The following is a 24742-nucleotide window of genomic DNA, read 5'->3' on the forward strand; positions in this document are numbered from 1 at the left end:
CAAATAACCTCAACCTGTAAGTTTATTTATGAAAAGCACTAAAAATGTCAGTAAACAAATTGAAAAGCGAACCCTTTGGCTGCTGAGGTAAGTCTGAGTTGCCAGAACCAGTAAAAGCTTTGTATGATCCTGGCAGCATGTGTGTTCACCTGAGGTTTTGCCGCCTCCAGCAGCATGAAATACTGTGATGTGCAGAGGCTAGAAACCTGGGCCACAATCCCCAAAGTTTCTTTTGTAATCTGACCTGTAATTTGCATTTTAATTCAGTTCTAGTGTTAAGACTGCTTTTTTGTGTGTGTATGTTTCCTTCATCTCATCAATTCCTGGTGTTTAAGAGAGTGCCTGGCGCACAGTCGGCCGTCAGTGAACATTAGTTCTTACTGGGGATTCTACTGTTCTCCTCCCCTAACCGTTCTCCTCCATCACAGTGACTCTCTTCTTGTGGTGGCGGGGGTGTTTCCTTTGTACCTCGGTGGTTCACCCCTGGTGCGCTCTTCCCCTCTCCTCCGCCTTGAGCTGTTAGATCCCGGTTTCTCCCTGGGCAGGTGCCAGCCCCGAGGAACTCCTGACCCTGATGAGGGTGCCCGCATGTGTGCAGCTGGCTTGGGCAGCTTCCAGAGCTGTGGCACTGGCTTGCCGAAGAAGGCCTAGATAACAAAAGTCATAATGAGAAATCATTGTTATCAAATCTCTTCACTACCTATAATCCTTCCTCATTCCAAAAGACGATCTAGGTACATGATGAAAAAAATCTGTAGAATCACTCTGTCAAACCTATATATGCCAGTCCACTGTGCAAAAACCAAAGAAGCTAGCCTGAGTGTTGAACGTCTTTGAATTCTTGTCTTTAAGAGCCGTATTAATATCATATTCGACTCCTTAGCATATTTTTGTCATTTTTTTTTTTTTTTTTTGCGGTACGCGAGCCTCTCACTGTTGTGGCCTCTCCCATTGCGGAGCACAGGCTCCGGACGTGCAGGCTCAGCGGCCATGGCTCACGGGCCCAGCCGCTCCGCGGCATGTGGGGTCTTCCCAGACCGGGGCACGAACCCGTGTCCCCTGCATCGGCAGGCGGACTCTAGACCACTGCGCCACCAGGGAAGCCCCATATTTTTTTCTTTTAATACAAAAATGTTCCTTCTCCCTCCCCTGTCTCCCCGCCCCCCCAGACAAACCAAACCAAACCAAACCAAAACAAAACAGAGTACATTCAAAGCCCTGGAAGATATGTTGTACAGTTGGCCCTTGAACAACATGGAGATTAGGGGCGCTGATCCTCCGAAGTCGAAAATCCACATGTAACTTGGAGTATGCCCTCCATGTATGTGGTTCCTCCACATCTGTGGATTCAACCAGCTGCAGCTCGTGTAGTATTTACTATTGAAAAAAAATCCACGTTATAAGTGGACCTGTGCAGTTCAAACCTGTGTTCAAGGGTCAACTGTGTTTCTCTTTGCCTTTGCTTTCTTGACATTTGGTGATTACAAAATGATTTACCTGAGCTCACATCAGGTTCTTGCTATCCTTTAAAACTTAAAAACTTTTTTGGGGAATAGGTTGATATATTCACCTATAAGTCACAATTCAGAGGTACAAAGCAACATGCATAGGGGTTCTATTAGTGAGTGAAGAGTTAAGTCAAAGTAGGCATATTTAATTCATTCCGTAAGCCTTCCTAATGAGAAATCAGTGGGATGTGTGCTGTGGGGAATGCAAGGATGGTTTTGAAAAAGAAATCCAGGACTTGCCCTCAAGAGACTTATAGCCTTGTTTTAGGGGGATGTAGCAGGTATCCTCAGAACCATAATACAAGTAAGTGCCAGAGGGAGAGGTTCAAACCATAGTTTTAGCTTTCACCCATACAATTCCTTTTTTTAGAATTTTTGGATCTAGAGAAAGCTTTGTGTTCTATATAGTCTGACTGCTTCATTCCAGTAGATGACATGGAAGACCGAGGGAGGTCAGGTGCCTTCTTCATGGTCACCCAGCTAGATAGAGCTACCTTTGACAAAGATGACTAGTTTTTATAAAGCAAGCTGCTATTAAAAAATACCTTGAGAGGGCTTCCCTGGTGGTGCAGTGGTTGAGAGTCCGCCTGCTGATGCAGGGGACATGGGTTCATGTCCCGGTCCGGGAAGATCCCACATGCTGCGGAGCAGCTAGGCCCGTGAGCCATGGCCACTGTGGCTGCACGTCCGGAGCCTGTGCTCCGCAACGGGAGAGGCCACAACAGTGAGAGGCCCGCGTACCGCAAAAAAAACCACAAAAAACCTTGAGACAAATGACAATGAAAACACAACTGTACAAAATCTATGGGATGCAGCAAAAGCAGTCCTAAGAGGGAACTTCATAGCGACACAGACCTTCCTCAGAGAGACAAGAAAAATCTCAAATAAACAACCTAACCTACCACCTAAAAGAATTAGAAAAAGAACAACAAACAAAACCTGAAGTCAGAAGGAGGGAAATAATAAGGATCAGAGAAGAAATAAATAAAATAGAGATCAAAAAAATGATAAAGCAAGCTGCTGCCTTGTCCTATGTTGACAACTTAGAGGAAACAGCACTTTGTGTGTGTGAACTCTGGGCTTGGTGAGGGAGGACTTTTGCAGCTTTCTCCAGGTGGGCACTTTGTTTTGAAATCGCCCTTCGAGCAGGTGACAGGTGAATGGTTTTGGGGTATGTCTATACTAGTTCTTGCTGACGTGGGTTTAGTCTCTTTTTAAAAAAAATTATTAATTTATTTTAATTTATTTTATTTTTGGCTGCGTTGGATGTTCATTGCTGTATGCAGGCTTTCTCTAGTTGAGGCAAGCAGGGGCTAATCTTCGTTGCTGTGTGTGGGCTTCTCATTGCGGTGGCTTCTCTTGTTGCGGAGCACGGGCTCTAGGTGCCCTGTCTCAGTACTTGCAGCTCACGGGCTCAAGAGCGCAGGCTGAGTAGTTGTGGCACATGGGCTTAGTTGCTTTGCAGCATGTGGGATCTTCCTGGACCAGGGCTCAAACCTGTGTCCGCTGCGTTGGCAGGTGGATTCTTAACCACTGTACCACCAGGGAAGTCCAGGCTTTGTCTCTTTCTCTTTACAACTTTTCTGAATTCATTTTTAAAAATAGATCATACATTCACATGATTCAAAATTCAAAAGGTACAAAATGAAATACAGTAAACTCTTCCCTACCCCTGTACCCTAGCCAACCTATTCCCTTCCCTGGAAGCAGCTGCAGCCAAGCTTGTTAGCTTCAATTTCCAGAGATAGTATATGAATATATAAGTCAATGCATCTAGATTCAACCCCTTTAAAAAAAAATACCTGCCATGCCCTATTGTGCATCTTGCTTTTTTCTTTTCAGCAGTTTAACCTAACGATCTTTCCATATGAGTGCACAAAGAGCTTCCTCATTCTTTTTTATTTGGTGGCTTTTGTGGCAAACAACTGAATCCACTCCAGATGGTTAAGTCAAAAAGGTATTAGGATTTTTAGGTAACTCATGGAATCGTTTGGAGGTCTGGAAGAAGAGGGCGCATCTAACTTTCCAGAAACAATGGCCAAGCCGTGCGTAGTTCTAGTATTCGGTTGGAGCCACCCATGCTCCTGCCTGTACTGAGCAGCAGGCAGCAGGGATTTGACTGGACTGCAGTTGCTTCCACCGTCATCCTGAGCCAGGAAGGCAGCTTCCCCTGCAAAAGTAGAAGCTCTGAGCAGAGTCTCTTGTCTTACACTTCTTACTTCTCAAGCAAAGTCTTGTGTGGATATTCCCATCAATGGAGACCTGGTCACATGTTTGCAGTTTAGCTGCAAAGGAGCCTAGGAATTGGGTTCTCAGCTTTCAAGCTGGGATGTGAGATTTGTAATATGAGAAATTTCTCAGTAGAGAAAGGCTTTTTAAGAGATGATGGGCAATCACAGATATGACAGATCTCTACCAGAGCTGCCTAGAATTCTGTTGTGTGAATGAACCACGATTGATTAATATTTTAGATGATGGACCTCTAGGTGTTTTCAAATCTGTATCTTAGATGATACATATTGAATGAACTTGTACGTATGTCATTTTGCTTGTATAAAGTGGAATGTAAATTCCTAGAGGTAGAATCGCTAGGTCCAAAGTTTGATTATAATTATTATTTTTTATTGTAATTTTTATGGATGTTGCCAAATGGTCTCTATACTGTTCTGTGCTTCCATTGGCAGTGTGTAAGTTCCTAGTTTTTTGCCCAGAGTCTTTTCCCTGTTCAGATTCCATGTGAGCCAGAGTGGCAGGTTGGGTCTTCCCTACTGCTGGGGTGAGTTTTGGCCTTGGGCCACAAATGTTGACAAGCTGGATCTGGGGTCATAACCTCTGCCATTCATTCATTCATTCATCTATCAATTAATTATCTTGGCTGGATTCGGTCTGCAATTTAGTATAGGCTCTCTGGTCCTAAATTAAATGGCATCTTGGGGGATCTGAAAGATAATGGAGCTTCCAAAATTGATTTGCAACTTGGGAGTAGCTTACATGTTGGGAGATCTTGGATCATTATGTGTTGACAGATGCATAGGGATGTTTTCAAAGAATGGTTATGAAGATTTATAACACCTTCTTTTAAAACTAAAAAGCAAATAAGTGAAATAAGACAGATGAAGACAAATACTGCATGGTATCATTTATATATGGAATCTAAAAAAAGAAAAAAATATGTTGAGCTTATAGAAACAGAATGGAATGGTGGTTGCCAGGGGTTGTGGGGTACAGGAAATAGGGAGAGTCACTGGTGAAAGGGTACAAACTTTCAGCTCTAAGATGAATAAGATACGAGATTCTGCTGTATAACATGGTGATTGTAGTTGATAGTGGTATTGTGTAAGTGAAATTTGTTTAGAGAGTAGAACTTAAGTGTTCTTACACACACAAAAAAGGTAAATATGAGAGGTGATGAATGTGTCAATTAACTCGATGGTAGGAATCCTTTCACAGTCTATACGTACATTAAGTCATCACACTGTACACTTTACATATGTGGCAATTTTATTTGTCAATTATGCTACCTCAATAAGGCTGAGAGAAGCAAAATATCATTTTTAGCATGTGAATTATTGCATAGATTTTGCTCATATCTGAAATATGGCTCTAGTTGGTTGTTGTGGAAGTTTACAGTAATGTAGGAAGCCTTAGTGCAAAAACTCCTGAAAAATTTAAACAAATGTATATAAATGGGTGGAAAATGGGTGGGGATACATGTGTGTTCTTTTCTTCTACTGGAAATGTTCACTCTTTAAGTTGGAATTTACTTAGTGTGGCTGATTAGTTTAGGAAAATACCTTTCTGCCCGGCTTTGAGCGTATCTGCAGGATGTCATGCCTCTGGGAGGCAGTGTCTTATCAGGGCTTGCTAACCCTTTCTGTAAAGGGCCCGGTAGTAAATATTAGGCTTTGCGGGCCAAGAGGCAAAATTGAGGATATTGTATAGGTACTTATATGACAAGAGAGAAAGCAAACTTCCACAAAGTTTTTATTGACAAAATTCAAAATATGATAATTGAGTACAAGTGTTTTTTTGCGGGGATGGGGGATTAATACAGATCTACTAGTAAGAAGCATGGAATTCTTGTTTTGGGGATAACATTTTACCTCATAGAATTCAAAGTTAGTGTTCCCTATCATCAAATTGACTGCAAATGTTCATCTGTAAAAACCATTCTCAGCACATACAAGACCAGGCAGTGGGCCAGATTTGGCTTGTGAACATCAGTTTTCCAACCCCTGATGTAATGGAAAAACCTTTACATTTGGACCCAGGCCCATGTAGGTCTGAGTACTGGCTCTGAACCTGTGACCTTGAACATCTCACTGAACTTTCTGAGTTGTGGCATTTATTTGTGCATAAACTGGAGGTAAGGATAGCCACCTCATGGAATAAATATCGTCCCCATGTTTGTTACGATTTTTGTGTTAAGATTCCAGTTCTGTAGATGCTGATGTAATTTAGCTAGACTTACTTGCAATTAGTATTGGGCAGAGTCAAAAGCTGATTTGTCAGGGGATAGAATTTTCAAATGGTCTCAATGTACTATGTGAAAATATGTTTTTGCAGTGGAGAGATCTAGCAGTCACCCTCTTAACCAAATGGCCAAGCTTGGCAATTAGTGGTGGGATGTTCTGAAAGTATGTACCCCTCACTGTTGTGTACCTCTTACTGTATCACAGTACCACCTGTGTGGTGTTCTTGCCAGAAATGTTTGACTTGAATGTTATCCCAAGGAAACAGAAATCCAAAATGTGGAACATTCTGCAGGACAACTGGCCTGAACTCTTGAAAGGATTCAGTGTCAGTGAAGAACGGAGGTGGGATTGTTTTAGATTAGGGAAAGACAGAGGAGACATAAGATAAAAATGTAATGCACAAACATTGATTAAATCCTGGATGGGAGAGGGGAAATTCAGTTCTATAGGCCATTTTTAAGACGATTGAGGACATGAGAGTATGGACCATATGTTGTGTGATAATATTAATGTTGACTCCCTCAGATGTGGTGATGATGGGGGGATAGTGTAGGAGAATAGTCCTGTTTTGGTAGGTGAATAGTAAACTATTTAGAGGTGGGGGAGGGAGGAAAAAGAGGCAGGGAGGAAAAGGGAGTTGGAGGAGGATGAGAGAGAGAGAAAAGAGTAAGTCGTTTCGTTCAGCACGGCTTACTTCCTGTCTTGGCACTGAGTGTGGTACTTTCAGTGGGGAGGTGCCCAGGATACTTTAATAAGTACTTTCAGGTATTAGTGGGCTTCCGTGTCTGAAATCACACGTGAGCCCTGAATGTCTGTTTTCTCTTTAACGGGGTGGGGCTTTGGCTTAGGCATGTGCTGGGGCGCCTCATGTTGGGTGATCAGATCTGGGGGTTCGTATTTTCTCGGGTGGCTCACCCAGGTCCCTCTGGACTGAAAGTCCCTCTTGATATTTAGAACGTTTACATGAGTGGGAAAGGAAAACCCAGGACAGTGGACCTCACTCTTCAGCTCTTTCCCGAGAGGCTGAGGTACAACTTTTACACATGTACTTCAAATCCTCTTTATTTCTGTTTTCGAGGGGGCCTGTATGGAGGCTGGCATCTCCTGGGGGTATGCTAAGCAAAGGAGGCTGGAGGCAGAAGGCCGTGATGCATCTTTAGCACACTGAGTGGCTGGAGAACCACTGAGGTGTTCTAGATGGCGAGGCCAAGGGCCAGGGGTAGAGGCCGAGGGCCGGGGTAGAGGCCCAGGGCCAAGGGTAGGGGCCGAGGGCCAGGGGAAGGGGCCGAGGGCCAGGGGAAGGGGCCGAGGGCCAGGGGTAGGGGGCCGAGGGCCAGGGGTAGGGGCCGAGGGCCAGGGCAAGGGTCTGCGGGCCAGGGGTAGGGGCCGAGGGCCAGGGGAAGGGGCCGAGGGCCAGGGGTGGGGGCCAAGGGCCAGGGCAAGGGTCTGCGGGCCAGGGGTAGGGGCCGAGGGCCAGGGGAAGGGGCCGAGGGCCAGGGGAAGGGGCGGAGGGCCAGGGGTAGGGGTCAAGGGCCAGGGGAAGGGGCTGAAGGTCAAGGGAAGGGGCGGAGGGCCAGGGGAAGGGGCCAAGGGTCAGGGGAAGGGGCCGAGGGTCAGGGGAAGGGGCTGAGGGTCAGGGGAAGGGGCTGAGGGCCAGGGCAGAGCATGGTGTAGTCTCATCCTCATTCTCTGACCCTGCCTGGTCCCTCCTAGCTGACTGAGCAGGGAGGGGACAGAGCAGCTAATACGCTGTTATATTCCTGCAGGAGCTCTTCAGCCTCTATGGTGTGAGATGACTAAAGCCCATTTAGCAGTCACTTGTAAAAGTAATTACAAGATGAGAGAAAGAAGAGCATTCTGGGACTATGGGCTGTGAAAGCCAATTAATTCAACAAACATTCGTTGAGCAACCGACTATGTAGGAAGCATCGTAAAGTATTAGTCCTGGGGGATACAAATGATAAAGATATACTCTTGCCTTGTGCTGGGCACTTGAGGGGTATGGGAAAGAGATGCGGTACAGGGGAGACAATGACCAGAATAGTGATTTTGCTCTATTAAAAGGCTAGTGATGTGACAGAAAAGTAGTGAGAAGGACTATGGGAATACAGAATGGAATTGACTGTGGTTTCAAAGATAAGGTTGGTCTTGAGGTGATTTGAAGAAAGAGTCTGGTGGGTAAAGATGTGGGGAAGGGGGACTTTCCTGGTGGTCCAGTGGGTAAGACTCTGCACTCCCAATGGAGGGGGCCTGGGTTTGATCCTTGGTCGGGGAACTAGATCCCACATGCGTGCCGCAACTAAGAGTCTGCATGCTGCAACTAAGAAGTCCGCATGCCACAACTCAGAAGTCCACATGCCGCAACGAACATCACATGTGCCGTAACTAAGACCCAGCGCAGCCGGAAGGAAGGAAGAAAGGGAGGGAGGAAAGAAAAGAAAGAAAGGAAAGAAACATTTAAAAACAAACAAACAAAAAAGAAGTGGGGAGACATCCAGCTTCCAGGTGAGAGACATGCCAGGTGCTGAGAGGCCTGCATGGCTGTCCTGTGTTGAGAGGCCGGTTGGCATCTGGAGTGGCTGAAGCCTTGGATGCAGGAAGGGGAGGAGACAAGCTTGTTGGCAAGGTAGTTTGGGCCAGACGAGAGGGCTCAAAACCATGCTCAGGGCTCTGGGTTTTACAAGAAAGGGCACGAGGAGCCCCGGAAGCCTGCTTGAGTTGGGGGGGGGCGGTCTTGTTTTAATAAGATATCTTGGAGGGAATGTGGAGTATGGTGTGTGAGGTCTCAGGAGTCTGGGGGCCGGACTTGAAGGAGTAGGTTTGTGAGCAGAGACTATGAACTTGGGGAGCTGTGGTGGAGGGAGAATAGAAAATAGGGGTCCACTAATGTTCTTGGAGAATTCTTCCAACCCCTCACGCCAGGACGTTGAATTTTTAAATCTCTCTGAGGAAGTCTTTAAAAATACTTGAAGGAGGAAGCTTATTCAAACCTTTGAACAGTTTTGAAAATTTATTACATTTCAGCTCGGAAGGAAAGTATTATTTCAGGCAAACTGGAACGGGTGTGGACTGATTACTCAGCACAGCCACTTAATCTTTCAGAATTAGGTAGGAGGGAAGCTATTTTAGTGGCCTTCCATCTTCTTCCAGAACTTGGTCCAGGTTCCTCCCAAATGGTCAGTGAATTTTTCTGATGCGTGTCCAGCACCCCGACGGTTGAGCGTACATCTGTAGGCTGTGAGGAAGTTGATTTCATCCATTCCTTTTTTTTTCATCCCATCTCTTGCCTTCCACCTGAGAAAACAAACATGAGTCCATAGGTTCTTGTTATGTGTTAGAACTCTGCACAATGTGTAACCTAAGATGGGTCCCGCTGAGAGGGTTGCAGGTTTGGAGTTTAGACTAAAGAAGAGGAGTGGAGTCTTTTCATTTTTTCTTTATTTTGAGAAAATCTTGGCAACTGGGACTGTTTGAAGGAGCAGTTACATAAAATATCTCCTGCTAGTTGAGTATCTGGGATAAAGCACCACAATTTTTTCTTTAGATTGCATTAAAACGTTTCTACCCACAATTTAGAACTTTTCCACGGAGAATTTAGATTTAGAACATTTTGAACCTCAATAAAGAAAAAAAACTTACAGAATTAACCTGCAGTTTGGACTGAGAAGTCTCAAGCTTACGAGATTCCATATGTAAGTTCCAAAGGCCTATAATTTATCATCCTTGCGGCTTGACTATTTCAGAAAGTTCTTGGCATGTCTCATGGAGGTTTGGTGTACAAAGAGCAAGAAGAGTGGCCTATGGGCTTACCTCACTTATGTGTGTATATTCTACATTGGCTACAAAGCAGTGATTCTACTGGTATATGGGAGCAAAGGACAGATTCCAAGGTAAATGAGGCGGTTTACTAATGCCAGATTTGGGTGTTAGTCTTGAAGTACCACAGTGAATATTTTAGCAGCAATTTCAGTTACCTTTAGTTAAGAGCTTTTCTAGTTCTGTGTGATAGTTGTGCTAAAGGAAGGTTACCTTGATAATAAATTGACACTGACTGAAATATAGTTGTTAAGTTGTTCACGTGGCAAGGATTACAGTTTCTTAATATTAGGAATTACTCTGCAAGACATCTATATTGATGATGTTAGTTTTTTTCCATGTATAGGCAATCCTGTATCCGAAGATGTGTAATTTATTTATTCACAGTAAGGAATGTATTATAAAACACAATTACTTGAGCTTCCCTGGTGGCACAGTGGTTAAGAATCCGCCTGCCAATGCAGGGGACATGGGTTCGAGCCCTGGCCCGGGAAGATCCCACATGCCACGGAGCAACTAAGCCTGTGTGCCACAACTACTGAGCCTGCGCTCTAGAGCCCGCAGGCCACAACTACTGAAGCCTGCACACCTAGAGCCTGTGCTGCGCAACAAGAGAAGCGATGACAGTGAGAACCCCGCGCACTGCAACGAAGAGTAGCCTCCGCTCGCGGCTACTAGAGAAAGCCCGCACACAGCAACGAAGACCCAATGCAGCCAGAAAAACAAACAAACAAACAAACAAACAACTCAGTTACTTTTTATTTGTGAGGGTTGCTTCATTCACTTGATGGAGAATTTTTTGGACTGTATACTGTATGCCTATCCTTGCGCTAGGAGATAAATAGAAATTAACCATTGCCCTTGGAGAGAAGACATTTTAATGGGAGGCAGAGATAAACAGATAATTATAATATTTGATAAGTGCTGAAATAGACATTGAAAAGCTTGAATATGGAGAATTTCTAAATGTATACAAACATACACAGTAGGAGGATGAGCCCTCACAAACCCGTCACCCAACTTCAGGCATTTTCAACTCTCAGTAATGCTTGTTTCACCCATACTCTCCAGTTACTCCCTTTCCTCCTTTTATTTTGGAGCAAATCCAAGACAATAAGGTATCATGTGATAGACATTTATAGACATTTGAATAGTCAGAGAGTACACTGGGAAAAGAGACTATACCTGGTGAGTTGAGAAGGAGCTACAGAGCAGTAACATTTGAGTTTAATCTAGTGGGGAGTGAGGATGTTCTAGGTCGAGGTGAATGGAATGGAACCAACAATTATTGAACACCGTTAAGCATCATATCAGGTTCATTTAGTACATTATTTAATTTTTTCCCTCATAGTCTTATGGGAGAGACAATATCTCTATTTTATCAATATATACGAGGAAACTAGATTTCAGCCTGACCAACCTTGACTTCAAGGCTGTTTAGTTTCCCATCTTCTGCACCGTGTACCTTAGGCACAGAAATGTAGAAGATCAGGATGTGCTTGGGAAAGCAGGAGAAGCTGAATGCAGCTACAGAATTGTGTGCATGTGTGTGTCCAGAGATGAAACTAGAGAAGCTGCTCAGGGCCAGGTTGTGAAGGAAGTTTAATGCTGCACTAAGAAGATAGGATTTTGTCCTGAGGTGGTGGGTATCCAGGCTGAGATGCCTTTAAGCATGAGAACAGTATTGTTAGCTTTTAAAAGGCAGATATGCAGGCACTATGGAGGATGAACTGGAGTTGGAAGATGAGCTGAGGAGAGACTGGTTCGAGAAAATTATTTGTTCAACCACTATTTATTAAGCATAATCAACGTGGCAGGGAAAGGAACTGGTGAGCAAGACACACATCTCCCTATTTCATGGAGCTTAGCCTAGTAGAGAATCAGTTACGTGCAAATGGCCTATTGTGATGTGATTTTATAATAAGAAATATATATTTGGTCTTCAACCCAGTTCCTGGCACAGAGCTTCAAAAACCCTTGGGATTTCCTGTGATAAGAGCAATAAAAGTGTCTTTTATGTTAACGAGGTGACTTTTGGAAAAGTCCCTAGGTAACAAGGTTGGAAGCTGCTTCCAGGGAACCAGATGGCTAGAGGGTTGGAACTTTCAGTACTCCCCCGCAATCCCCACTGAAACTGGAAACCATACAGATGTCCAGTGGCCGGGGATAAATAATACTGAGTGACAACAAAAATGAGTGAACCACAGTTTCACTCAACAACTTGGAAGAATGTCACAAACAAGTTTAGAAACAAGCAAGACTAACCTGTAGTATTAGAAGTTAGGAAAATGACGGGTGGGTAGTGACTGAAAGGAGCTTCGAAGGGGGGCTTCTAGAGGCTTGTAAGTTTGGATTTCTTTCATTTTTTTAAAAAAATTATTTATTTGGCTGCGCCGGGTCCTAGCTGGGGCATGCGGGATCTTCGTTGAGGCACGTGGGATCTAGTTCCCTGACCTGGGATTAAACCCAGGCCCGCTGCATTGGGAGCGTGAAGTCTTAACCACTGGACCACCAGCGAAGTCCCTGTTTCTTGATCTGGGTGCTCGTTATGTAGTTGTATTCAATTTGTGAAAACGCATCTAACTACATACTATACACTTATTTGTATGCTTTTCTGTTTGTATATTATGCTTTTCTATAGGAATATACTTCAATAAAAAGCTAAATATATAAATTATTGGAAAAAAGTTTAAGTTTCAAGAGCAACATTTCTTCTAGAAACAAATTCTGATAATAAGTATTGATGCCTCCTTGTACACCTGAGGAAAACTGACACACTATTATATGAAAGTCACACTTTAAAAGAGAAACCTGTCCCTGTACAGTAATTTGTGTGAATTCTATTAAAAAATAAAATATGTCACGATGGCCAGGTGAGATATTAGGAAGGATTAAGGCAAGGCAAAGGAGAAGATAGCCTTGATTTGGCAGATGGTTCTGTGATAGATGTGAATGTGGTTAGCATCGAAGATAAGTTTCTGATTTGGGATATGGAATTGTTGATGCCAGCAACTGAGGCGAGGGCTGCTGGAAGATCTGTAGGTTCAAGGATATGTGGGGAAGGGCAAATGAGTAGGGCTTATTTAATTTATGTTATGTCTGAGATGGCTTAGGGTATCCACGTAGAGTTGTCCAGTAGGGTTTTGGAAAAGTGCATGAAGTATCTGAGTTGTTGGGTTTGGAGAGAGCGGTTTGGTGATCATTAGCATTTGGATTGTCACCCATGCCTGGGCCACACCACTGACCAATTAAAGCAGAATCTTTGGGGGTGGAGGCTAGGTCTCTATTTTTCAAAAGCTCCTCGGGTTATTCTAATATGCAGCTAGAATGGGAACAAAATAAACAAGTAGACCAAAAAATTAGACAATGGCATGTTTATTGAATGGACACTGTTGTGGGCACTACTACTTTAGCCTTCATGAGGTAAGTACCTGTTTACACTTAAGGGGAGACTGAGGCACGAGAGTATTAAATGTGGTAAGTATCTCCCATTGATACATTTTATTATCCATGACAGGTTTCCTGTTTATGATAACCATTTTTAGTGGGTTTAAGGCCTGTTCTATAAGCATTTGTGGAATTCTTCCTTTCTTCTTCCAACTCTTCTTTAAAGTAAAATAAAACTTACCAGGTATCTTAGTGGTTTTTTTTCTTTTTTAATGAGAAAAAAATTCAGAGTGACCTTAGGTTATACAGGTAGCCGGTTGGTGCTAGGGCCAGGATTCACACCTAAGTCATTTACTCCAAGAACTGTTCTCTTTACCATAACACCCTATTGCTTCTCCACTCAAGAATGAATCCGGGAGGGTTGAGACTTTGGAATGACAGTGTGAGAAACTCAGCAGATCCTCTTTCCAGTGAAAGAGCCTCTTAACTGGTAAAAATTGTAAAGGATAATCATTTAAAGTCTCTGGAAATTGACCTGAAGACATACAGCAAACGTAGAAACATTTATTCAAGAAAATCTCCTAAATCTTAGTAAGAACAGTGAGCCAGCAGCCTCTGAGCCACGACCTCTTCCTCTCCCCACCCCCACCAGTTCCACATGGTGGAGGCTCTGTTTTCCGTGGGTCTAGCTGAGAAGACAGGACTCACTCCCCCCAACCCCAGCTCATAGTCTAGGGCTAGGAGAGGTGGACTGTGGGCTACTGGAAGTACCAGAAGTACCAACAGGAGAAAGAGAGAGAGGGCCAGAAAAATATTTGAAGAAATAATAGTGAAAAACTACCCGAGTTTGATGACAAACAGTAGTCTTCACATCCAAGAAGCCCAGCTCTGTCCTGACTCCTTCTGTGGCTGCCAGTCTCGCTGTGACTGCAGGCAGGGGATGCCTGCAATACAGTGAAAATACCTGGAATGCGGGTGGGAGAGAATGGAAGTAAGGCCACTTAAAATGCCACAAAGCTTGCTGTTTTTCCTGAGATTCAGCTGTTTTTCTTGAATAAACACTCCCCGCATTGCTGCAGACTTTTGGTTAATTTCCAGAGTTGTGTCCATTTTTGTTGGTTTCTCATTGCTCTGATGGAGGAGAGAATTTTTGGAGACCCTTATTCTGCTATTTTTTGTTGACATCCCAGTTGAATTTTAATAGGAATTTTCTTCAGATTACTTAGTGTCTGTTTATAGTTTGTTCTGAAAGTGTTTGTTAGGTTAATTATTGGAAGTCTAAAACTCTATCCATAGGACCAACTAAGAATAATAATAAAAAATGCACAGTGTATCTTTATAGCAGAATATTATGCAGTTGTTAAAATAAAGTGGTAATTTTAACTGCGCGCTAGAGAAAAATATTCAGGGGATGATGCTAAATGAAAAGCAAGTTGCAAAATAGTATGTGGTATTCTATTTTCATAAAGTTTGAATAAGCAACAAGAAAAACAGGTGTGTGCTATATATATATGCTGAGAACATTTCTAGGAGAAATGAAAATGTTTTCCTTTGGGGCACCAAAGGGAGTGGGGGTGCTTGTTACTTCTTCACCCCCACTTACTATTATTTGAACTTTTGAGTATCTGTTACTTTGAAGTAACTTTAAAGAAGTCATTGAAGGGACTTCCCTGGTGGTGCGGTGGTTAAGAATCCGCCTGCCAGTGCAGGGGACATGGGTTCAAGCCCTGATGCCATATGCCGCGGAGCAACTAAGCCCATGCACCACAACTACTGAGCCTGTGCTCTAGAGCCTGTGAGCCACAACTACTGAAGCCCATGCGCCTAGAGCCCGTGCTCCGCAACGAGAAGCCACCGCCAGGAGAAGACCGCGCACCGCAACGAAGAGTAGCCCCCACTCACTGCAACTAGAGAAAGCCCACGCGTAGCAACGAAGACCCAACGCAGCCAAAAATAAATAAATAAATAAAATTTAAAAAATAATTTAAAAAAATAACTCACTTTTAATTTCGATCAACTAGGATAACCCACAAGTAGTGATTATGACTAATCTGTTCTCTCTTCACCCCGGTGACTTTCTAGACTTTAGACTTTGTATGTTACAATCCACCCCCTGAAAAAGTCACTCTTTTGTAAGAAGCTTAACAGCCATTCTTCGTCACCTTTATTTTTATCTTTGAAAGAGGAGGAATAACCACCCAGTCCTGAAACATCACGCGTAGGTAGAATTGAATTATCCAAATTGAAAACCTCCCTGCAAACTGGAGGAAAAAGAATCCAACCAGCGTGTACCCATAGGTTCTCCAGGGACTTTTTGGTTAGTTACCCCATGAAATCCTTGAGATTTCATAATCTATTTTGTCTCATTTTGCTGTTATGAAATGGAGTTTTCAGCGTCCCTTCTCTTGTCTGTTTTCAGATCACAGAACTCTGTGGTGCCAAGCGGGTTGGTTATTTTGGTCCAACACAGTTTTACGTTGCCCTGAAATTAATTGCTGCAGCACAGTCTGGCCTCCCTGTGCGGATAGAGAGTATTAAATGTGGTAAGTATCTCCCATTGATACATTTTATTATCCATGACAGGTTTCCTGTTTATGATAACCATTTTTAGTGGGTTTAAGGCCTGTTCTATAAGCATTTGTGGAATTCTTCCTTTCTTCTTCCAACTCTTCTTTAAAGTAAAATAAAACTTACCAGGTATCTTAGTGGTTTTTTTTCTTTTTTAATGAGAAAAAAATTCAGAGTGACCTGAGATTAGTTCCTTTTAACTCACTTGCAGTTAAAAATAGATTTCGTTCTTTAGCCGGCAAAGATTGGGATGGGGATTCTAGAGCCTGTGGCAAAATAATAAGACCGTTTAATTTTCCACTCGAGGAATCTATAATGTCGTTTAAGGCTCTATTAGGGCTGAGTAACTAGGAGAATTTGAGTGGAACTGCCCCTTCTGTCTCTCTTCTTTCCCTGCCAGGCACGTCAGGTATGATCATCTTTTAATCTCCCAATTCCCAAAGCACTATTTTCATGATTGTTAAGTACTCGGGGGCTACCAAGATTTTTGCAGAATGAATTTATCTTCTCAAAGTTTTGATTTACCATTTTCTTACCTTGCTATCCCTGCCCCCAACCCAGGACATACTTGAGCACTTAAACCAAGAGTAAAGCCCCAAACTCTTAGCATCATTTGCACTTCTTCAGTACTGGTTTTACCACGCTGTTTAAAGAAGGTGGTTATTCAGTGGATGTGCTGAGGTCCTTTTTTAGTTCACTCTGATATGAATTACTTTCCTGTGGCCACACAGCTATGCAGGAACTTTGTCCTTTTCCTCATTTTGAGATAAAAATGACTCCGCTGTTCCTACCTGTTCTGTGAAGTCCCTGGTGGACCTCGACGTGGGTTGAGGATTTATGGTTAGTCCGTGACAACCTTGTAGGACAGCTGCAAATAGCAGAGAAGATTCTGATAGCTTGACTATGGGAAATGAAAGCTTTTTACACTAACCATCAGGAGGCCGCAATCATCCTGCTAACCTTTATTAAAGGCTTAGTGGGTGTCAGACACCATCTCATTTAGTCCTCATGACATCTACCTACATTAGATAATTGTGTCAGTTTCCATTGCCTTCGATAAGCTGTGATAACAAGTACCATTGAAATCTCAGTGCCTAATGGAATAAAGGCTCGCTTCCTGCTTTGCGGTGGGTCAGGCTGAGTAACTTGCCTAAGGATTGTAAGGTTCTAACCAGCTCTAGCCAGGAGCTCAGCCACCAGTTCCCGTGCTCTTCATTGCTATGCAGAGTAGCCTCTTCTTGATGATTCTTTCTGTTTAGTAAGGTGCTGACTCTAATCTGTAATCCTGGATGTTTTCCGAATGGGAAAAAAAATCTGACCCCCAAAGCATCCCTCAGTATTAGAAAATTTGGTTCCAAAATAGGTTTCATGATGAAGTATTATTTCAGTGGCCGGTTTGGTGTCTAATGGTCACTGCTATCATCCACTTGCTGTGATTAGTTCAAAGTTACAGCTCACTGAATTTCGATTTGTGGTAGGCAGTGATAGTTTCCATTCCATTGTAAATGGTCATTAAGCTTTATTGTAGTATCCCCCAACTTCATCTTCTGGAAGAGTTAAGAGCTGCTTTATTGTATAAAAGAATAAACTTCTGACACCTTTGTTGCTTATATTTGGTTAGACTGAAGTCTTTTACCTGATTTGTGCTCAGATCTACAGCTTAATTTCCTGGGGGGACGGGGTGGAAGGGATGGACTAAGTTATCACTTGTGTAAAGGATTAACCCTTTTCCCAAATACAAGGCTTTCTCCATTGTATTTTATAAATCCTGATGCTGCCTTTTACCTCTGAGGGTTTAAGTATACTCAGAGTTAATTCTGAATTTCCTTCCTTCATTTAAAGATTTATTAAATGATAGTTATTTGTAGTCAGCATATGTTGAGTAAGGATGAGGGCAAGACAGGGCCAAACTTTGAGCTGCTACTTAGCATTTTCCGATTTGTTGCTTGAAATCCATTAGCTTAATGTTTGATGACACAAACCTTGAAGGCCAAAGAGAATGCTCTCTGAGAACCTAATCTGAAAGGCTGCTACCTTTAAAAGGCCCTGTCACACCCAAGGAGTTGTGAGTCTACCCTTCCTTCTGTAAGAGTCATACCCTTATTTCATGAATGACATGTGCCTGTGTGTATGTTAACCTCTAACCCCTAGCCATTCCCATTTTGCTGAATACCCCTACCATATGCAGTTGCTTAAGCCAGGAACTTAGAAGCCATTCTTTTTTTTTTGATATTTATTTTTTCTTATTTTATGGCTGCACTGCACAGCATGTGGGTAGAAGCCCTTCTTGATTCCCCCCTTTCCCTCATTCACAATATAATCCATCAAAATCCACTGCCCATTCCCTCCATCTCTCTGCTTCTGCTGGACCAGGCCACCTGCAGCCACACCTGAGCACCACGATGATTTTGTCATTGGTTTCTTGGCCTTCTCTATTCTCTACGCCAGTCTCTTTTCCCACACAGCGGTAAGAGTGGTCTTTTCAAAATAGCCACCAGATCATTTTATCCAGCTTCTTGAAACCCTCCCAGTGGTTGCTTGTTGTACATAGTGCTAAGTTCGGAGTCCCTACACTGATCTGTAAGGCCCTGCATAACCTAGTCTCTGCCTACTTCTCCATCCTCATCTCAAACCTCTTCTTCTTGCTTGTAGTCTGTCCCCCAGCCTCACTGGCCTTCTAGCCATTTCTGGACCACCTCTTTTCCTGTTGTAGGAAAGACCATATGTTATGTCGAGGTGTTGGGTTGCTAGCGGTCTGTTCTTCCCCCTCTCCTTCCCATGCTGGCTCCTCCTCCTTATTCTTCAGGATTCCGAGGCCGCCCCCACCATCCTTTCTAAAGTATGTCCTGTCAAATTAATTCATCAACAAAGGAACCAGCATGTAGTAAAGCTGGTTCAAGAAAGTCAGAAGTATTTATAGTCATGGAAAGAAAGAATGCTGGAATAAGATTGCTAAATTACATATAAAATTGATTAATGCCCTACAGTGCAATAAAACTGTAACTGGGTTATTATACTCTTTTCTAAGATAAAATTCATTTGCATTGCTGTCAGACAAGAAGTATTTGTTAGCTAACAGTTTTCTACAAGTTAATATCTACACTTTCAGAATTGTAAAATGCCTAATCAAGAGTAAATAGTAACTTAAAAAGCACACATCCCTAGGGAATGAGGTACTCCTTGGATGGGCCCACTAGATAATGCTAGGTAATGTGGCAGGCCCCTCCCTACTTTATTCTCTCTCACCGCCCGCTCCTTCATAGCACTTTTATCAGAGTTTGTAAATACTCCTTTACAGGTTTGACAAGTTTTTTGTCTGTCTTCCTTAGCAGTCTGCAAGTCCAAGGGGAAAGGAGGAGCTTCTGGTAATCCCTGCACTGAGGGGCCTTGTGGGTACTCAGAGCATGTTTGTTGAATGAATGAATGAATGAATGAATGACTGAATGAATGAAGACATAAATGCCTGTGCATGGGGAGCGAGTCTTAATCAGCTGTCACTCTTTAAACTCAAACATTTGGAATTCAGGTTCACCTGGAACTGCTGAGGGATGCCTACAGAAGTCATCTTTCTCAGGCTTTGGTTCCCACCCTCGTCTGCCCTTGAGAATCGTCTGGGTAACTTTTTTTTTTTTTTTTGCGGTACATGGGCCTCTCACTGTTGTGGCCTCTCCTGTTGCGGAGCACAGGCTCCGGACGCACAGGCTCAGCGGCCATGGCTCACGGGCCCAGCCGCTCCGCGGCATGTGGGATCTTCCCGGACCGGGGCACAAACCCGCGTCCCCTGCATCGGCAGGCGGACTCTCAACCACTGCGCCACCAGGGAAGCCCCATCTGGGTAACTTTAAATGCAAAATAAAAAATACGAGTACCTGGGGCCACCTGCAGAAATTATCATTAAATTAGCCTGGGGTGTGGCCTGAGCGAGGGGGGTTTTCAGAGCTCCCCAGGTGATTCTTTTGTGGAGCCAGGGTTCAGAGTGACTTCTGAAGACAGCTGGGTGGAGTATTTTCAGGAGCTTTGCTTAAGCTCTGAGTACAGATTTGGTCACATCAGGGCCTGAACTGGGGGTAGACAAGAGGCGCCCAGGGTGTATAACTCCCTGCGCTTGCTCCCCGGGCCCTGCAAGTGCTGACACTGCCTTTCCACGGCCCTGAGAGGGCTGGCCCCAGGCTTCTCTCTGGCCTCACCCTAGTGGGAGCTGGGGCGACACGTTTGGTGAAAGCTGACTTAGAAGGACGGACGGCGGGTGTGAAGTTCAGGGCCAGCAGAGAATTCCTGCAGAGGAAACCACGTGCGAACATTTGCCCTGGGAGCTCCTGTACCTTCCTCCTTTCCGAAGACAGGCCAAGAGTGGGTGTGAGGACCGAGGGAAGGTGTAGCGGGGTCAAGAGTAGGGTTTTGAAGCTTTTTGGTGCCATGGGCCCCTTTGGCAGTGTGAAGCTTCTGGACCCCTTCTTGGGGTAATGTTTTTGTTTTTTTTAAAGAAGTTTTTATTGGAGTATAGTTGCTTTACAATGTTGTGTTCTGCTGTACAGCAAAGTGAATCAGGTATATGTATACATATATCCCCTCATTTTTGGATTTCCTTCCCATTTAGGTCACCACAGAGCAGTGAGTAGAGTTCTCTGTGCTATACAGCAGGTTCTCATTAGTTCTCTATTTTATACATAGTACTGTATCTATGTCACTCCCAATCCACCAATTTGTACCCCCCCCACGTCCCCCCTTGGTAGCCATACGTTTTTTTCTCTACATCTGTGTCTCTGTTTTGGAGTAATATTTTAAATGCGTACAACGATGTGGGATTATAAAGGAAACCAATTAAAACTGACCCTTGAACAACTGGAGGGTTAATCCATGTATAATTTATAGTCAGCCCTCCATATCCGCGGTTCCTCCACATCCATGGACCCAGCCAGCCGCAGACCGTGTAGTTCTGTAGTATTTACTCTTGAAAAATATCCGCGTGTAAGTGGACTCACAGTGTTCAAAGCTGTGTTGTTCAAGGGTCAACTGTATTTTGAAATTAAAACTGAGATATTTAAAAAAGTTGTTATATAGCAGTATACATGCTTCTTTATTAATGTATTAAATAAAAGATCTGTGATCCAAATAACTAGCGTACTTTCAGAGTAGTGATGAACATAAACAGTACTTCAGGATGTCCACAGCAACTGTAATGTGATATAAAAATATCTGATTTCGGCGGGTGACAAAGTTGCAAGCACTGCTGACGATATTACAGCAGTTCATTGCTTACATTCATAATTGAAAGAAATGCTAACTTATGGTTAGGGTAGGGAGAATAAAGATGTAATTTACTTTCTTATCCAACATGACAGACCCCTTGATTTTTTCCCACAGCTCCTTTAAAGGGGAGTCTCTGAACCCCAGTAGTGCAGTAATGTGATTCATGTGGTTTCTAGGGCTGTGTTCCTCATTCCTGACCTGGTGGTAGTCTGGCACAGTCTGCAGGGAAAGGAGAAAGAATTAGGACAAAGGATTGAGTTATTTATAAAAGGAAATGTGTTCAATTTTAAGATGGTTTTTTTGGTTTCCTTTTGTTAAATGTACTCTTTTATGAAATTGATAATGGATAACTGTAACTTACCATCACCCCTCCAAAAAATTATAAGATCAGCCTTCCCACAGCAGCCTTTACCTGCTCATCTAGCTATCTAGCTTCCCATTTCCAAATTAGCAACAAATTTTTCCAAATTAACAGGTGGATAGCGCAGATAGGCGATTATAAGGCTTTGATCAACCCAGGTTTGGGTTAGTAAGACCAACCTGATGTTTTTCCCAAGTAACTTAAGGAAAATGTGTGGGTTTGGCTTCACTTTGGAATTACTGAACATCGTTGTCATTAATTTTTGTTAACCTATAAGTAACTGGTATAAATGGATGGGCGACGAAAAGTAGTGGGAAGAGAAGGGAGCCCCAGGAGGCCAGGAGTGTTGTTAAGACTGTAGCTCTGCCGCCATTTTGCTGCATGAGTAAGACAAGACCCACCCTCCCCTTCTTGGGCTTAGTTCCTCACCTGTAAGATGTGGATACTTCCAGTAGATTTTCTCTAGACCATTTCCCCCTCTGACACGCCACAGTTTCAGCCTGAATGTTCAAACCTGCAATACAAAGACTATTTTAATTTTCAGGATGACAGTGTAGCCTAGTGGCTAAGAGTGTAGGCCCTAGCAGTAGACTACCTGATTTTGAATCCCTGCTCCATCACTCTTTATTTGTGTACCCTCAGGCAAGTTTCTTAATCTCTTTGAGCTTAAATGGCTCACCTGGAGAAGGGGTATCCCAATAGTAGCTGCCTTGTAGTTTTTGGCCAACCATCTAAACTGTGCTGTCTCATATGGTAGTCACTAGCCACGTGCGGCTGGCTATTGAGCATTAAAAATGTGTGTAGTGCGAGTGGGGAATTGAATTTTTAATTAAATTAATAATTAATTTAAATTATTTAAAACTTAAAAGTCAATTAATGTAAAATATTTTTCCATTAAATGCAACTGTATTGTTTTAGTAAGACTACATTTTACTTGAACCACTGTATTGTGTAAGACAGGGGTCAGCAAACTTTTCCCGTAAAGGGCTAGGTAGTGGATATTTTAGGCTTTGTGAGCCATATGGCCTTTGTTGCAAATATCCAACTCTGCCCCAGAACTGTGAAAGCAGAAGTGGACAATATGTAAACAAAAGAGTGTGGCTGTGTTCCAGTGAAACTATTTATGGACATTGAAATTTGTATTTCATAATTTTCATGTCCTGAAATATTTTTCTTTTGATGTTTTCCAAACATTCAAAAATGTAAAACCCATTCTTTTTTTTTTTTAAATTTATTTATTTATTTGGCCATGTTGGGTCTTTGTTTCTGTGCGTGGGCTTTCTCTAGTTGCGGCGAGCGGGGGCCACTCTTCATCATGGTGCGTGGGCCTCTCACTATCACGGCCTTTCTTGTTGCGGAGCACAGGCTCCGGATGCGCAGGCTCAGCGGCCACGGCTCATGGGCCCAGCCGCTCCGCGGCATGTGGGATCTTCCCAGACCAGGGCTCGAACCCATGTCCCCTGCATTGGCAGGCGGATTCTCAACCACTGCGCCACCAGGGAAGCCCAAACCCATTCTTTTTTTAATGGTAATACTATTTTTTAAAACTGAAGTATACCTTGATGTACAATATTATATAAGTTACAGGTATACGGTATAGTGAGTCACAATTTTTTAAGGTTATACTCCATTTGTAGTTATTATAAAACATTGGCTATATTCCCTCTGTTGTACAATACATCCTTATAGCTTATTTTGTACATAATAATAGGCAGCAGGTTGAATGTGGTCCATAGGTATATCCCCAAGATAAATGAATTCATGTCTGTCAAAAACCATTTATAAGAATGTTCACAGCAGCTATATTCCTAATGGCTCCAAACTGGAAACATCCCAAATGTTCATCACAGGAGACTGGATTTAAAAAATTTCAATGTATTCATAAAAATAGATTATTCCATAGCAGTGAAAAAGAATGAACTATGTCTTTGGATGATTATGTGGTGCATTGGATGATTATCACAGACAAAGTGTTGGTCAGAGAAGGTGGTCACAAAGATTAATATTGTATGATTCCATTATGTGAAGTTCTATAATGGCAAAGATAATCTGTGGATTTAGAAATTAGAATAGGTTGCTAAGTGGGACAAGGCGAGGGGATTAACTAGAAAGGGATATGAAGGCAAATTCTATATGATGGAAATGTATCTTAATTTGGGTGTTTGCTATGAGCTTATACATACATTTGTTAAAAGTCTTCAAGTGGTACACTTAAGCTTTATATAAATCATCCCTCCATACAAAATACTCCTTACGTAATTTAAGAAGAAATCAGTTAGTTGTTAACATTTAACATTATAGTATTTCTTAGTCAAATCCAGATTTCTGGCCATAATGGTCCACATTCCTTCATAGCAACCATCAGCCAAACTGTGCTGTTCCAGTAGGGTAGCCAGTAGCCACACTACTGCGGCGCCTGAGTGCCTGAGATGTGGTGTATCTGAATTGAGGTCTGTGGTACAGGTAAGTACACATGGGGGTTTGAAGCATTAGTCTGAAAAAAGAATGTAAACTATTATATTAATTTTTATCTTGATCACATGCTGTGATCTATAACATTGGGTTAAAATACACTAAATTAATTTCACCTGTATCTTTTGTGCTTTTTTCAATGTTAAAAATTTTAATTGTGACAAAATATATAGAACATAAAATTTACCATCTTCACCATTTTTAAGTGTACAGTTCAGTAGTGTTTAGTATATTCACGTTGTTGTGCGACCAATCTCCCCACCTTGCAAAATGGAAACTCCGCCCCCGTTAAACAACTCTTCACTCCCCTTCACCCCCGGCCCCTGGCACCCACCATTCTACTTTCTGTTTTTATGAGTTTGACGATTGATCCCTCATGTAAGTGAAACGATGTAGTATTTGTATTTTTGTCACTGGCTTCTTTACTTAACATTTTTTTTTTGGTAATGTAGCTACTACACAATTTACAATGATATATGTGGCTGACATTATATTTCCAGTGGACAGCGTTGGAGGACACTGCACAGCAGCTGCCACTTTGTAATTTGCCATTTGTTACTGCATTTATGCTGCTTATGTTTCTTCTAATGAATTGAAGAGATTGCAGTATTTCTTATATTCATGACTCCATCAAACGTGGGAAAACAAAGGATTTTTTCCCTTAGAGGGTCACATGTTTAAAAAAGGAGAGGCATAGTTCTCTTTGTGGAAGGGAAAAATAGTCATTTCTATTTAATATACAAAGCATTTCTGTGTTCAAAGAATACAACGTAAGATGCCATTGTGAAACAAATGATTGCTGTGCTCATGGTGTCCTTGGCCCTTATCAGTATTTCATTTGAACTCTTGATGTGTTTCTTGGTGTTAATTCAGTTTGGGAGAAAAGATTCTAAACAACTACTACA

At 42.7% G+C, this 24742-nt stretch overlaps 1 protein-coding gene across 5 annotated transcripts in view; it reads left to right on the plus strand.

Moving 5' to 3' along the window:
• Positions 1-24742, plus strand: part of REPS2 (RALBP1 associated Eps domain containing 2) — a 231723-nt gene that overhangs the window by 51254 nt on the left and 155727 nt on the right. For all 5 annotated transcript variants that reach the window (XM_079911205.1, XM_079911207.1, XM_079911206.1 and 2 more), the window contains exon 2: positions 15606-15729. In XM_079911205.1, the coding sequence (XP_079767331.1) occupies positions 15606-15729 (124 nt within the window). The remainder of the gene's footprint in view (positions 1-15605; positions 15730-24742) is intronic.

Source organism: Stenella coeruleoalba (genome assembly GCF_951394435.1).
Source record: "Stenella coeruleoalba genome assembly, chromosome: X".
NCBI lineage: Eukaryota > Metazoa > Chordata > Mammalia > Artiodactyla > Delphinidae > Stenella > Stenella coeruleoalba.